This window comes from Erinaceus europaeus, chromosome 1, assembly GCF_950295315.1.
Source record: "Erinaceus europaeus chromosome 1, mEriEur2.1, whole genome shotgun sequence".
In the NCBI taxonomy this organism is placed as follows: domain Eukaryota; kingdom Metazoa; phylum Chordata; class Mammalia; order Eulipotyphla; family Erinaceidae; genus Erinaceus; species Erinaceus europaeus.
In genome coordinates this window covers 134,744,511-134,761,194 of record NC_080162.1, presented here as the reverse complement: position 1 = coordinate 134,761,194, position 16,684 = coordinate 134,744,511, and the positions used below count along the sequence as shown (strand labels likewise).

At 38.1% G+C, this 16,684-nt stretch overlaps 1 protein-coding gene across 1 annotated transcript in view; it reads left to right on the top strand.

Annotated features, from left to right (window-relative positions):
- TRHR (thyrotropin releasing hormone receptor) overlaps positions 1–16,365 on the top strand; it is a 46,309-nt gene extending 29,944 nt beyond the window's left edge. Inside the window, exon 2 of the mRNA XM_007524232.2 lies at positions 15,958–16,365. Within this exon, the coding sequence (XP_007524294.1) occupies positions 15,958–16,365 (408 nt within the window). The remainder of the gene's footprint in view (positions 1–15,957) is intronic.
- Positions 16,366–16,684: the final 319 nt, after the last annotated feature.

Here is a 16,684-nt window from a genome sequence, read left to right as displayed (position 1 = left end):
GGACTCTGAAAGCCCTTATCTCAGGAAAGTACTCTGGTATGTTGTAACATGTTTTATATCTTCCTGGCAACTAACCTTGAAGAAAATATTGTCATTGTACTACATTGTTAGTCCCATGCCCAGCACATCTGAAAGCCAAAATCAATGAGGAATTTCTTTATGACTGGCTGGAGGAAAGGGAAGATACTTCTTTTATTTTGACTATCTCTGTGGCTTCCTTTGGGACAATTAGAAAATTAATTATGTGATTCCAGACTAACACAAGCATCATATAAGTAGTATCTCCTGGGAGATGCACAGGTAGAGAGAAAGTTGGCTGGTTCCCAGCTTCTCTCAGGCTCATGATCTAGGACTATGGCCAAGGCCTTTAGAAGCAAGAAAACTTAAGTGCCCACTAAAATGTCTGGCAGTCCCACAAGCTTTATTTCTATTTAAAAATCACCTCCTTCTCCCTCTGTCATTCACATTTAAAAGTTTAAAATATTCTCATTGATTTCCCATTCCCTGCTAGATGAATGAATGGCTGAGTGACTGTTTTCCTGGGTCACAGCTGGTCTACAATGTCATCTTGACTGGGCTTGAATATCACAGAGAGACTGTGGAAAAATGGAGCAGGAAATAACTCCCCCAGAAAGGATCGATGCATTTACAGAAGTGTTAGAGAGAGTCACCAGATTCCTCACTCACAGTAAGTCAATATGCCTCATTCAGAATTCCTAAGGTTTTTCCCCAAGAGAAAAATGAACAGGAGAAGAAAATAGACTCAGGAGAACAAGGATAAGGAAGCCAAAGCAAGACATACTATGGAAGTTTTTTTCCTCACATTTATCCATTTGCCAATAATTTACCTGGAAGAAAAGAGCACTCAGAAAATGATAAAGCCACTCCCAACCATGGCAGATGAACTGCATCATTCTTCAAGCTAGAGGATTCAGAATATCATTTCATTTTCTAAATTGAGATGTTATGATAATCTGAATTCCAATTCTGCCAGCTGAGTTTTGTCCCACCAAGCATGTTTCCAAAGATCTGCCTCCTCTCAGCAAGAAAGCATCCAAGCAACAGGAGGGGAGCCAGTCTTTCATCAAGCACAATTATCAGGCTGTGTGATCAATACTGAAACCTCCACACCATAATAACTGCACATATTATAGAAAGTTTCCCATCTGATAAATACTGCCTAGCAATAAATACTGCCTAGCTTATAGCTGTGATCTACTCTTAGCAGAGAAATGTTGAATCTCAAACCTTTGAAAACATTGTTTCATCAGAATTTAGCATAGCAAGTAGTATCTTTGCTGAGTATTAAGGCATATGCTCACCAGTAGAAATAAGAAAACATTTTTCATCCTCCCTGCTTACGTTTTATTTTTATTTTTATTATTTTTTAATTTTTTAATCTTTATTTATTTATTTATTGGATACAGACAGCCAGAAATTGACAGGAGGAGGGGAGATAGAGAGGAGAAAGACAGAAAGACACCTGCAAACCTGCTTCACCACTCGTAAAGCCTTCCCCCTGCAGGTGGGAACTGAGGGCTCGAACCCAGGCCCTTGTACACTGTTATGTGCGCTCAACCAGGTGCACTACCACCAGGTCCCTTTATTTTATTTTTTTATATTCTTGGTGATTTAATAGTGATTAACAAGATTGTAAGATAACAGGGGTACAGTTTCAAACAGTTCTCACCACCAGATTTTGTGTCCCATCCCCTCCACTGGAAGCTTCCCTATTCTTTATCATTCTGGGAGCATAGGCCAAAATTCTTTATGTGGTACAGAAGGTGGAAGGCCTGGCTTCTGTAATTGCTTCTCCACTGAACATGGACATTGGCAGGTGGATCCATAACCCTAGCCTGTTTCTATCTTTCCCTAGTGGGATAGGGCTTGGGAGAGGTGAGGTGCTGGGACACATTGGTGATGTCATCTGTCCAGGGAAATCAGGAAAGCATCATGGTAGTGCCTGCAATTTGGTGGCTGAAAGTTGGTAATGTATAAAGCAAGACAAAATGTTAAAGAAACAGGAACCCAAAGGTAGGAATAGAGAAGATGAAAGTAGGGTCTTCGTGTGGGAAGAAGCTAGGAAGTCTATTTTAGGTATGTTCCAAAGGGCCCATGGCTTTAGTAATTTTTGACTGAGCCCAATGGCTGCCATGCAGGTGAACTAAAAGTATTGTCTGGGAAGATGGTGTCAGAGCTGAGAATAGGCCTAGAAAGTTGGATAAGGGCAGTGAGTAGCTTCCAAACACAAGGAAAGTATATAAATACCATTAACTGTAAACCCCACAGATCTGACCTAGGACCTGTGTCTATTCATAATCAGCACAGAAGCCTGTGTAACCTCTGCATCCCTGTCAGTCTGAGCTCACAGCCCATGGCCACACCTAGGGACATTCCTACCTGCATTCATTTCCTTGAATAGCATAATAGGTTGATCCAGCCTCCTTTCTGAGAGTGGGGCAGTCCCTACCACTGCTGCTGTACAGATTCAAATGGAGAGGCAGAGAAGCAGAGAGAGCGTAAAAGAGATCACAGCACTGAAGCTTCTGTCAAAGTGGTGGAGGCTGGTTCAAACATGGGTTGTGCACTTGACAAAGCAGCATAGTATCCAAGTGAACTGTTTCTCAGATAACCCCGGCTCACTGTCAAATACAGTATTTGCCAGTTTCACTTTTAAAACCCAAGTTTTCTTTACTAGGTTTGCACACTTGAGAGAAAATTCCCTTTCCCAAAATCAAGGTACTATATACAAATAGAAAAAGAAGACTTACAAGTCAAATGCACATCCTTAAAAGTGTGCCCACAGAGTTTGGTAAATGGCTGAGCAGTAGTGTTCATATTTTATCCTGTCTAAGGCCCAGGTTCAAATCCCAAGCGCTACAAAAAGAACCACACATGAGAGTACAGGGTCATCTCCCTTCTTTCTGTATCAATCATATAATTAAGGGGGGGGCAGAAAAGGGTCCACTAGGAGCAATCGTAGTTGAGTGAGGCAAAAAATCCTGACAGGAAAAAAAAAAAAAAAGGTATGTAGGTGGGGAACCCATAATGGATTAACTTCTGCATCAGTCTTTCCCACTGCAAAACAGAAAAGTAAGACTATTAGAAAGAAATTACCCACTGGGGCCAGGTAGTGAGTGACACAGCTAGCTGGTTGAAAGCACATGTTACAATGAGCAAGGACCCAGGTTCAGTCCCCAGTCCCCACCTGCGGGGATAAAGTTTCCTGAATGGTGAAGCAGTGCCGCAGGTGTCTCTCTGTCTCTCCTCCCTATCTTCTCCTACCCTCTTGATTTCTGACTGTCTCTATACAATAAATATAATAAAATTTCTAAAAGAATTTCAGGGAAAAAAAAAAGAAATGATCAACCATATTCCCTTGACATAGTATGCATTTCATACATTGTAATTATTTACCTTTCTTTCATAGGTTAATTCCTATTGTTAAACTGCTACTTCCTTTCAGTTTTCCAGATTCTGGACTCAAATTTGTTAAGAAATACCATGCAGTCCTCATCTACACAGACTCTAGAGATTCTCAGAAAACAAGACTCAGAACCAATCAAGGTCTGTCTCTCTTCTAACCCTAGAGGTATTGGCTAATTTAGTTCTGAACTTCTGTTAGCCAGAAAAGTTCAGTTCCATCACCTTTTTACTTATTCTTCATCTATTTATGCATCTCTCTAAATTTTCTCTTATAAGAAAAGTCTTGGGGGAGCTCATTCCACATCAGACTTGAGTGGAGAACTCTGAAATGCCTTCCCGCTTGATATTCCATTGTGTTTAGTCGTTTCTTTAGTGAATAGGCCAAGTTACCGAGGAAGGGTCCCATTAAATGAATGAGATGCTATCTTGCATTTCAAATTCTTACCTGTGCTCTTGAGTACTACTAATGACATTTCCATCTTATGAACTACTAGCACATATAGCCTTCATGAGATGTAAAGTGTAACTTCCTTTCCCTATAATTGCCACACTTAGAAAAGCCCTTTGCTGGAAAAGTCTGAATTCCTTCAATAGATCTAGAATGGGGTGGGGGGGTCCTTCATTTTAATTGAATATACCACATTTAAGAAATTCATAGTGGGGGCTGGGCAGTAGTGCACCCAGTATAAATGCAAGAACCCCCATGAGCATCCAAATTTGAACCCCTGCTCCCCACAAACGGGGGAGGGGAAAGGGGGACACGTTTCACAATCAGTGAAGTGGGTTTTCCCCCTCTCCTCTCTCAACCTCTCTCTGTCCTAGCCAATAAAGTGGGAAAAAATGGCTGCCAGGTTCAGTGGGTTCATAGTGCAGGCACCAAGCACCAGAGATAACACTGGAGGTGAAAGAAAGAAAGAAAGAAAGAAAGAAAGAAAGAAAGAAAGAAAGAAAGGGAGAGAGGGAGGAAGGAAGAAGGAAGGGAGGGAGGAAGAAAGAGAGAGAGAAAAGAGGGAGGGAGGGAGGGAAGGAAAGAAGGGAGGGAGGGAAAGTAATTCATACTTAAAATGTTTGCATCATCATTTCCCTTTAATGTTATTTCTCCCTCCTCTAGCATCAACAAATTTTCACTACTGTGAAACTGATAATTTTCATGAACATTTTTTAACCAGAGGAAATTCCCAGAAAACACTGTAATGCGAGCCAGGCTGGTTATTCTGAATTAAACATTTTAGCTATATAGTATTTGACAAGTGGAGTGCAGAAACCATGCATTAACATCCCTACATGGCTTCTTGTCAAGAAATCTATAGGTAATTCACCACACAGAATACAGCATTCCGTGATCTCTCCACCATGAATTGACACTTCACTCATTCTTATTACTCTGTAACTGACTTTGAGATGATTCCAAGTCCTTTTTCCTGTCCCATTATTCAATTTTTAAACACCACCAAGGCTGTCATTCCATGACATGAAAAGCCCCATGTTGATTATAACTATCTTTTAAATACTGTTGCTGTAGAAACTAAGTCAAAACAAATTAGAACCACCTGCAAGAAGGATATTCCTAGTCAGTGCAGAAGTTTGGATAAATTCAGACTTATATTATTGCCTGGTTGTATTTATTCTTCAGTGGACTCAAAGAAATGCAAAGGTTTGTTGATCACTTTTCTGAAAGCCATCTGAGAGCAAAATATTCCCAGTCAAAGAACACTTTGTTAAGATGGATACGTGGGGGAACATGGGCAGGGCCCAAATAAAGAATATATTTCTACCTTTCAAAAAATGGCATTAAAATATTAAAGCCTAGTTGCTCCATATTCATTAACCAAGAAAGCATGTCAAAAGCACCCTTCTGAAAATGGAAATTCTCCAGCCAAAAGTACAAATCTAAAGTACTTTGTCAATTTGAAAAAGCCCTGAATCCCTACAGATCTTTTCAACCATATTATTATATTTGTAGAAACAAGTCTTTCCTCAGTAACAATTCAGCTGTACATTAAGCATTTTCTATCTGGTGAGCACGTGTGCGCTGAGGACTCATCCTAACTTGTTATTAAGTAGAGATAATTAATAAATGAATGAATAAATTGAATGTTGATTCACATCGTTCATGAGTTGAAAACAGACTTCTTGCATTACTGAATGTGGAATTCAAAATGACTATAAAGAACCTATTCAAAAGTCAAAAGTGTTTTGCATGTCTTTTTTTTTTTAATTTTTTATTTTATTTTATTTATTCCCTTTTGTTGCCTTTGTTGTCTTATTGTTGTAGTTATTATTGTTGTTGTCGTCGTCATTGTTGGATAGGACAGAGAGAAATGGAGAGAGGAGGGGAAGACAGAGAGGAGGAGAGAGAGACAGACACCTGCAGACCTGCTTCACCGCCTGTGAAGTGACTCCCCTGCAGGTGGGGAGCCGGGGGCTCGAACCGGGATCCTTATGCCGGTCCTTGTGCTTTGCGCCACCTGCGCTTGCATGTCTTTTTTAAAGTTCATTCATTTTAAAAGTGAGAAGTATCTTTCAAAAGCAAATTTAATAATGCAGCTGTCATCTGCTGTAATATGGCTTTGTCTTGTTTTTTATTAGTGATGTAATAATGATTTACAAAATCATAATATAATTGAAGTATAATTTCACACCATTCCTACTAATGGAGTTCTGTGTCCACATCCCCCTATACTGGAAACTGCAATAGTTCTCCCAAGGTCACATATATGGGTTAAATTTATAGATCTATATCTGTATCTATATAATATATCTATATCATCTATATCTATATTTATATGAATATAGATATTTTTGCCCATATCCCTTATCATCCAAGAATGTATAAATAATAACAGGACCCTTGGACCATGCACAGAATTTTTATGAAACATTTATAGAGCCAAAAATCATGCTTTCAGAAGCCAGGTGGCAAAACAGCAGTTTAGCATTTACCTCCTATGCATGAGGTCCTGAGATCAATCCCCAGCACCTCAGGACAGGGACAAAGACAAGGGGGGGAGGGCCTTACTGGTGAAAGCTTGATGCTCTTTCTCTCATAAGAAAAATTTTAAAATGAGCTAGAAAGGTACCTTGCAGTTATTCCAGAATCTGTACAAGAATTTCAACTAAGCCTCCTAGAGAACTAAGCTATCAATCAGTTCCCTATGATTTCCCAGGCAGACTAATAAACTAATCTCTGATAATTAATCAAAATGTCCCCAGATTTCATAGAGCCTGAGACTCACAAATAGCATGCTATTAATTGCACAGTGATAAGAATATATATAAAAACTTCCATTTTATGTTTTTAATTCCATTTTACTCCTTTTGGATTTTTGTTTTTATGGTTGTTTTCTCTACAGGAAACATATTGGTGTGGAAGTTCCTATCTGCCTTGTTATGATAATTTTCTTCATCCCGGTAAATACTTTCTAAATGTAGAAATCCAATTTGGGTCAGGAAATAAAGTGATTTGATTCCAGAACTATCAATGATTCTTGACAACTATATTCATTTTCCAAACAGCTCACTTTCCAAGCAATTCCTAAGTATTATTCATAGCAGTTAGAAGTCTTCAATTAACTTTGCATGTTGAATTATGCAATTATCTATCAATAGAAAGAAAGCTAGACTTAAAGTCAAATGACCTTGGTGCTAACTTTTTCTTTGTTACTGATGTAAGAGTCATACAATCTTATTTATCTGTTTCTTTGACCTTAGCTTCCATTTCCTCATTAAAAAAAAATGAGAATAAAATATATGCCCTACAGAATTCTCAGAGATACAATTTGATGATAATTAATGCACTTTATTTATTCCAAAGAATTAAACAATTACCTACACCCATTCAGAATTCAGGATGTTAACAGGAAAGGTGGAATTTTCTTCTTTATTAACTTACCTCTTTAATCCAGTGTGACTAAGCAAAAGGGGGCAGATATTGAAAAAGTAATTTTGCACTTACACTTGAGAAGAGTCTAATCCCACAGCTGTGAACTATATGCCATTCTCTGTTCAAGAACATATTTCCTCCAGAGTATTTTTTTTCCTCTTTTATATCATAAAAATTCCCCCTCTCTACTGTATTGTTTCTTCTGGAAACAAAGAGGCTATAATGTCATCATCTTTGAAAAGAATAAATTGACTTTTCATTTCCCTTGGCAACTCTTCTATTTTATGACTCCCTCTCCCAACAAAATCTTCAAGGATATGTTTATAATCACTACTTATTTCTATCTCTTCTTGAGTCTTCTCCAAACAGGCCTGCCTAATAAATAAAGGTTATATTAGTGTAAAACAACAATAATTTTCTCCCTAAATACCCATTTACTCTTATTCATGTTTTTTGTCCTGTAGTCATTCTCCAGTTTTCAAGAACAGCTTAATAATATTTCCAAACTATTTCAGTTTATCTATTTACTATGTATATTTCTCAAATCCTAATGTCTATAAAGTAAGCAGTTCTTTTTATTGAGGGGGTTAATGCTATACAGTGTAGTCATTGATATATGACTACAATTTCATTTTGCACAATTTCTCTTCCTTCCCTCCCTCCCCATCTCCCCCTCAAGTCCTTTGCTTTAATACATCATGACTAGGCCATGTTTCACTTCATGTTCTCTCTTCCTATCCCCATTCATTATGTCCCACTTATAAGCGAGACCGCTTGGTATTTGTCCTTCTATTTTTGGCTTATCTCACATAACATGATGTATTCTAGTTCAAGATGACACAAAGACCACAACCTCGACCTCATCATTTTTAACAGCTGAGTAATATTCCATTGTGTATATATCTCACAGGTTTATTTAGCCACTCATCTGTCATGGACATCTGGTTTGCTTCCAGGTTCGGGCTATTACAAACTGTGCTGCTATGAACATAGTTTTACATAGATCTCTTTTGAGAGATGCTTTTTTTTTCCTTTGGTTAAATCCCTAGGAGAGGAATTGATGGGTCATAGGGTAGGTCTGTTTTTAGTGTTCTGAGAAATCTCTGTACTGTTTTTCATAAAGATTGGACCAATGTACACTCCCACCAGCAGTGCATAAAGACTAAAAAAATCCAACCCACTGACAAATCAAGAAAAAAGCCTAGAGAATAACCCTAATATGCCAGAGACAATCCAGATATTTGAGGTAGAACATGAAAAGCTAGTACACATTTGCCATTGAAGTAGTAAAACTCATAGAATAAAAATCCATTGGGAAGGGCAAAACTGAAGATGAGAGATCTCAAGAGAGAATGGTAGTCGAAGCCTAGAAGAATAGAAAAAAAACAAATGTCACAACAGATGAACTAGTCACAGCACTAGCCAAGGCGAATGTCACAACAGTACATCAAAATAACACAATAACAAAACTAAAAGCCACATCAGCAGGACAAAGCTATATAGTAACTGAACTAGAAGCAACAGTAGCTGAGCAAAAGGTCAGAATAAGTGAATTAACAAATACACTTGAAGGACTTGCTAGCAGAACAATAGAGACTGAAAAAAGAATCAGTACATGTGAAGATGAATCCAAAAACAATAACAAAATAGTGACAGACCTAGAGAAGGTCTTAAGAGGCACTGAAAACAACACCAGAGACAAGTGTGATGACTTAAAATGGAACAACATCTGAATCATAGGCTTGCCAGAAGGAGGAGAGAAAGAAAAGGAGAACACATACTTAATGAAATAATAGAAGAGAATTTCTCCGAGATAAAAAGCTGGGATCATATAATGACACAAGAAGCCCATAGAATACCAAATAAAATAGAACCAGATATACATACAGTAAGACACATCATAATTAAACATGCAAAGCCAAAAGACAAGAAAAAGTAGCTTAAGGCAGCAGCAAAAGAAAAGCAAATAGTAACATATAGAGGGTAAACTATAAGGCTATTAGCAGCTTTCTCAACAGAAACTCTAACAGCAAGGAGGAAATGACAAGACACCTACAGAGTGCTAAATGAGAAAGTCTTTCAACCAAGAATTCTCTATCCTGCTAGACTGGTTCAAAATGGAAGAAGAAATAGGGATGTTCTCAGAATAAGAACAGCTTGAACCACTCAATTACAACCAAATTAGCCTTATAGAAAGCCTTAAAGGAGGAGCACAGCAGGTTAAGTGCAGGTGACGCAAAGTGTGAAGACCAGCATAAGGATCCCAGTTCAAGCCCTGGCTCCCCACCTGCAGGGGAGTCGCTTCACAAGCAGGTGAAGCAGGTCTGCAGGTGTCTATATTTCTCTCCCCCTGTCTGTCTTCCCCTCCTCTCTCCATTTCTCTCTGTCCTATCCAACAACAATGACAACAATAATAACTACAACAATAAAAAAACAATAAGGGCAACAAAAGGGAATAAATAAAATAAATATTTTTTAAAAGAAAGCCTTAAAGGGACTCTTATAAAAGTAAACACCACACACACACACACACACACACATACACACACACACACACACACACACACACACACACAATCAAGAACTACATAAAGTAAAGGTGGCACTGAAATATCTAAAAATCAGTACATTTTACTAGATACTTCTTTAATAATTATGCCTCAGAGTTGTTTCAAAGTTGAAGTGTATTGCATTTAAAAATTTTTTTTTTAATTTATTGGGAGAGTTGATGAATTACAGTACAGTTTTTGACACATGACTAAAATTTCTCATCTTTCCATGATAGGTGTCTACGAAACACTCTCATCTCCAACTAAGGACTCCTTCCACCATCATGCACTAGGGCCCCAAAATGCCACAATTACATGGTACATGTTACCATGTGTAAGAATGAAGGCTCAACCTCTGGTCCCCATTTTCAGGAGGGAAGCTTCATGAGCAATGGTCCAATGTGGCAGGTGTCTCTCTTTCTTTATAGTTCTCTGTTTCCCTACTCTCTCTTGATTTCTCTCTGCCTCTCTCAAATAAGATATACATTTTAAGTAATATGTACATATGTGTGTGTTTTGTGCCTTATTACAAAATATCAAGCTAATCCTCATGAAAAAAATGTAAGCCTTCACTATGTTAACTAGGAACAGAGACTTGTCCATCCTAGACTTTCCTGTTTCCACTTTATTCTTCAATCATGTCAGCTGTTCCCTTAGAACACTGTATTTTACCTGATCTTATGTCTTCCTCTCCTTACTCGCAACATACTCTGCAAAATGGCAGTCTATTTCCAGGTTGATTAAATAGCCTCATGGTGCTGACATTTTCAGAACTCAGCACTTTGTCTTGTAGCTATGTCCTCAGCACTTTGACAGCTGCAACTTTTTCTGTTGTTTTCACAGTAGAAGGCCAGGCATCCCACAGAATGTACCATCACATCAATGATGACATTTCATAATGAATACCATAAAATTCCTGGAGAAAAAGATAGCTCTACTTTGTGCATGTTTTTCAACCGAAATTTGCATATTCAGTTGCTTCTGGTTTCTACGGTGTCCCCTACTATCTCGAGCTTTCAGCTGTCGCAGGAGTAGTCTTCCTGTATCTCCTTACCTTCAAATTTTAACTTAGCTGTAACTGAGACGTGAAAAACCTCACTAACCACCATCAATCCCAAGTCCACATAAGATACTCTGATAGAAACCGTTTTTCTCTTACCACTTAACTATACTATACTGTAACTGCTCTTCATACATGCAAGTTTTGGCAAAGTGACCTTAAGGTGTTTCTAGATTATTGTAGAATCCGCAAGAGCAAGGACATTAGTATACACAGTAGAGATACAAATAAATCTCTTAATATGAATGGGTAAATTCCTTCCCAATTAAAAATTCATTGTGAGATAATTTCCCTTGAAGATGACTACCTGCTGTTTTTCAAAAACCTTGACATCTTCCAGTGGGAGTTATTATAATGTATCAGTCTTCTGTGTCATCATGCATTCGTTGTACAAACCACCAAAAATATTAGAGCTTAAAAGCCATAGCCCAATTGATTTGTCACTTTGCTTGAATAAGGAATAAGAGTATAAATACAAAAAAAAAAAAAACTAGAGCTCTTTTGCTGATCAGAAATTCTCTGTGTTCTCAGTCAAGCCTTCTGTGCATCTCTGCTGTAAAGAAGGGGATTCTGGAGAGAAAGGAGAAGTAGATACCGCCTTAAGAATGCTTATGTTTCTTTGTTGTTGGAACCTGTTGAAGGGAGAGAAAGACTCACCTTATCTCTTCAAAAATGAAGTCAAATTTACACACACACACACACACACACACACACACACACACGTATATTTTCTTTCTAGGTGTTTACTATTATACTGAAGAATTGTGGACATTTTAGAAAGTGATTAAGTTCAATTAAAGATGTTTGAAATTAACTAAATATAATTGGGATTGGGATTAAATGTATTGTCATCCAGCTAGATCAACCTTAGACATATTATTATATCTGTTTCATTTCACACTTCATTAAAATTTTAAATGTATTTTAGGCAAAAACAAACTGAACTGCAGTAAGAGTCTGTTTTACTAGTTAATCTCCACAGGAAAGGTATTAGTAATTTGAAAATTAAAGTGCTTGTAAAAATTCTCCAACAACATGTGGAAGTAGTAAAGCCAAAGGAGCATTCAAGTTACCTATTTTGAAATGGTTATTTCGCTGTGTGAATTTATCCATTGTTTTCCAAATCTATTTCATATGCTGTATTAGATCCCTGAGTACCAGCACATGAATCAACCTTCCCCTATCCCAAGAAACCCACTGTCTACTGGAGATGTGAACAGGTAAAATGCATTGTAATGAAAGGCTTAGGGGGTGACATTAAAGTATCCATGGATGTGACAGTGGGACTGTGAAAGCATAAGATGGAGATACTAACATGGAAACAGCTTGTTTTTTTTCTTTAACATAATGTAGGTTGCTGAAATTACGTGAAAAGAGATAGAATTAATGGGTTGAGTGGTGGTGCACCTGGTTGAGAGCACGCATATGTTACAAAGTACAAGGACCCCGGTCCCTATCTGCAGAGGGAAAGCTTTGCCAGAGGTGAAGCAGTACTGTAGGTATCTCTTTATCTCTCTCCCTCTCTACCTCCCCCATCCCTCTTGATTTCTGGCTGTCTCTAACCAATAAATAGATAAAAACTATTTTAAAAGAGAGATAGTATTAAATGTTAATTCCATGTCTCATCTGATACTTAGATGAAATGCAACCTCCAGGTTCAGGAGTTTAGCAGCATTAATTATTTTGGATTTATATTTAAAAGTTAATTGAAACGACACAGTAAAAACTTCATGGAAAATGCAACCAAAAAACAAGCTTTCATAAAGAGAACATGTATAAAGGAAAAAGCATAGGAATTTAGGAGTTGGGTGGTAGCGCGGTGGGTTAAGTGCACGTGGCGCCAAGCGCAAGGACTGGTGTAAGGATCCCGGTACCAGCCCCTGGCTCTCCACCTGCAGAGGAGTCCCTTCACAAGTGCTGAAGCAAGTCTGCAAGTGTCTACCTTTCTCTCCCCTTCTCTGTCTTCCCCTTCTCTCTCCATTTCTCTCTGTCCTATCCAACAACAATAGAACAATAATGGCAACAAAAGGGAATAAATAAATATATATTTAAAAAAAAAGCATAGTAATTTACAAGTGTATTGCACCAAAGCAAAGGACTCTGGGAGAGGAGGCTGGAGGGTGGTACATTTGAGGTTCTGGTATATGGACATGATGTGAAAAGGCCTGACAGGGGTGACAGTGTTTTGCAAACACCTATCATGGCAAAATGATAAATTGTACCCCTAGTACCAACAACTGTTCTGTAAATCATTACCATAAAAAGGGTAGGTATGCTACTTCAGGCTGCCAAGACGCAGTCTATTACCAGAATTAAGTAATAAACGGGGACATGAGTTCATAAGAGATAATAATGACAGAGTAGGTGTCTATATGTAGAACCTTTATTTGTTTTTTTAAATATTTTTATTTATTTGTTACTGGACAGAGACAGAGAAATTGAAAGGGCATGGGGCATATAAAGAAGGAAAGAGACAGACAGACACCTACAATACTACTTCATCACTCGTGGATCTTTCCCCTGTGTAGGTGGGAACCAAGGGCTTAACTCTGCATCTTTGCACACTGTAATGTGTGCATTTAATCAAGTGCATTATCTCCTGGCCCCTGAATCTTTATTTCCATACTAAAATATTTTTTAAAATCTCTAACAATAGGAACACTCTCAATATCAAACTGAAATAGAGATTATTCACCCGTTTCCAGTGGAGAAGCAATCACAGGAGACTGGACTCCCACCTTCTGCACCTCAAAAAGAATTTTGAGCTATACTCCCTGTGGGAGGGAAATGATAGGGGTAAGATGACCAGAGGGCTCTGAACTCCAATTCCGTCAAGACCTGAAGAGAGAAGAAGGTAAAGGGAGGGATATTTGGATGTAGTAATAGGTGTATGTGTGACTTGAAAAGGAAGAGAAGATGGGGGGAAAATGGGCAAATACATACAAATATAGACAGATAGTTGTAGAAATAATAGTCAACCCATATCTACAACCTTAAGAGAAGTACTGTAGCTTCCAATGGAGGGGTACGGGATTCAGAACTCTGGTGGTGGGAATGGTCCAGAATTATACCACTATTATCTTATAATTTTGTAAATTAACATTACATCACTAATTTAAAAAAAAAAAGAGTCCTTTCCTTCCATTTTGGGTTGTGTCAAGTTCAGAACATCTAGAAGTTTAGGTGGAGAAAGATGAAATTTAATGAAAATGAAGATAATTAATATAACTTTGAACTTATTGTGAAGTGTTAAGTGTTGCTCTTCAAGGAAAGTAATTCATTACTGTCACCTCCACCAAAGATGATAACTGCCACAATTTTGCAGCCTCAAACAGCTGAAATACTACAGTCTCTTGATATTGTCATTAACCAAAAATAAAGTTCTCACTGTGTTTTAAGTTTTCAAACTCTTTATCATTCTTATTATTTTATTCCATTTTTTCCCTCAATATCTCTATAAGATAAATAAATGATCAAGTATATTTTTAGATGTGGAAATGGAAGTGCAGGTGAATGACTTCATTGAGTTTTTATTTTATTTTATTTTATTTTATTTAGTATTGGATAGAGAGAATGAGAAATTGAGAGGGGAGGAGGAGAGCAGGATAGAGATAGAGAGAGAGGGAGGGAGAGCTGCAGCTATACTTCACCAGTCTTGAAGCTTTCCTCCTCCAGGTGGGGACCAGGGGCTTGAACCCATGTCCTTGTGCACTTTAGCAGGTACACTTAACCAAGTATGCCACTGCCTGGCCCCTAACTTTGTCAAGTTTCTATAATACATACATAGAGTCTAAGCTGTGTGATCTCAGTCTGAGTTCAAGTTGGTCCTCAGCTTCTCACTGAGCACAGGGGTAAGTGAGTAAGAAAGGTAAATAAATTCTGACCTGTGACTGTCTTTTCCCTGGGCAATGTCAGATAATAAAGGAACATTATCCTTCTTCTTCCCATTCCTTCTTATACGTATGATTAAGGTCAGCCCTACATAACATTTCAGAGTTTTCTTTCCCTTCTCCATACCCCCTTACTACAACAGAAAGTTGTATAATGGGAAAGCTTTGGATTTTGATTCACTTGGATTTCTATCCTTACTATAACTACCACCAGATGATGGAATCTGTACCTGTACCTCAGTTTTCTAATTTGAAACATGAATATAATACCTATGTTGGATGGGATAAAACTTTTAAACGCATGTACATATAAGCTACCTAGTGACGTGCTGCCACATAACAGACATCCAATAACCATTGACTTTTTTTTTTTAATTTTTACTTAAGAAGCTTATTCTTCTCTGTCTATTGTCACATGACTTGACTGAAGGGAATAAAAATGCCTCCACTTTACACTGGAGCTATAAAACAGGTTAAGATATTTCTCAGGACCACACATAAGGTAAGCAAAGATGGGTTTCTTAAAGTTCATCAAAAACTTCTTTGGTGTTGTCACTTCTTTGGCTCCAATTTCAGCAAAACTATAAGTAACAAATGTTTCCTGATTACAGAAAACATTCTGCTTCAAACATCCACCATTGTCTGTGCGTGCGTGTGTGTGTGTGTGTGTGTGTGTGTGTGTGTGTGTGTGTGTGTGTGTCTGTGTGTGTGTGTGTATTAAGATAAATTCTCTTTTAAGTCCCCGGAGTTCCCAGGCAGAAAGAGAGGGCTGGAGCCATATATTTTCTTAAATTCATCCCTTAACAGCGATGTCAGTTAGTGAATAAATTCCCAATCATTCTTCCTCTGGACAGAAAAATCCTGAAATACATTATTTGATCTGGAGTTGCCAGTACCAAGTCATAGATTTCTCAACAATACCCCCCTGTGAGATTTTTCTACTCTGTTGCACTCTTCTCTGTGCCCTTAATCCTGCTTCCTTGGATCATCTTCTAAATAAACTGTTGGCACCTAATTCTTGGTCTCTCTCAACATCTGGGGAAGAGGCAAGAGAGAGAGAGAGTAATTTTGTTTTCTCTCTCTCTCTCTTTTCTTTTTGCTTTGTTTCCATTTTGTGTTTCCACCGTGTTTCTCTCTGTTTCTCCATAGGTCACCAAGATGCTGGCAGTGGTTGTAATTCTGTTTGCCCTTTTATGGATGCCCTACAGGACTCTTGTGGTTGTCAACTCATTTCTCTCCAGCCCTTTCCAAGAAAATTGGTTCCTGCTCTTTTGCAGAATCTGCATTTATCTCAACAGTGCCATCAACCCAGTGATTTACAACCTCATGTCCCAGAAATTCCGTGCAGCCTTCAGAAAGCTCTGTAACTGCAAGCAAAAACCAGCACAGAAACCTGTTAACTATAGTGTGGCCTTAAATTATAGCGTCATCAAGGAGTCGGATCATTTCAGCACAGAACTTGATGATATAACTGTCAGTGACACTTATTTGTCTGCCACAAAGGTATCTTTTGATGATACTTGCTTGGCTTCTGAAATAACCTTTAGCCAAAGTTGATTCATGGCATTGAAGAAAATGAGCCACAGATGACATGAGAATCAGTACTGTTACTAGCCCAAGAGAAGAAACCATCACTACTCCTATGGGAAAAGAGCAGAGAAAAATCTTGGCCAAATGTTCTCACAAGTCCTGGTATAGGATACTTTAACCCATGAGAAGGATTTCTATATGTCTTCTTACAGGACTGGTACTGAATTTAAAAAAGAAAACAACAGTACATTTATGAAAGAATCCAACAGTGGACTGAAAGCATAACTTCAATTTAACTGAAGAAACTGAGAATTTTTCAGATGGAGAGGGATATCAAGTTATACAT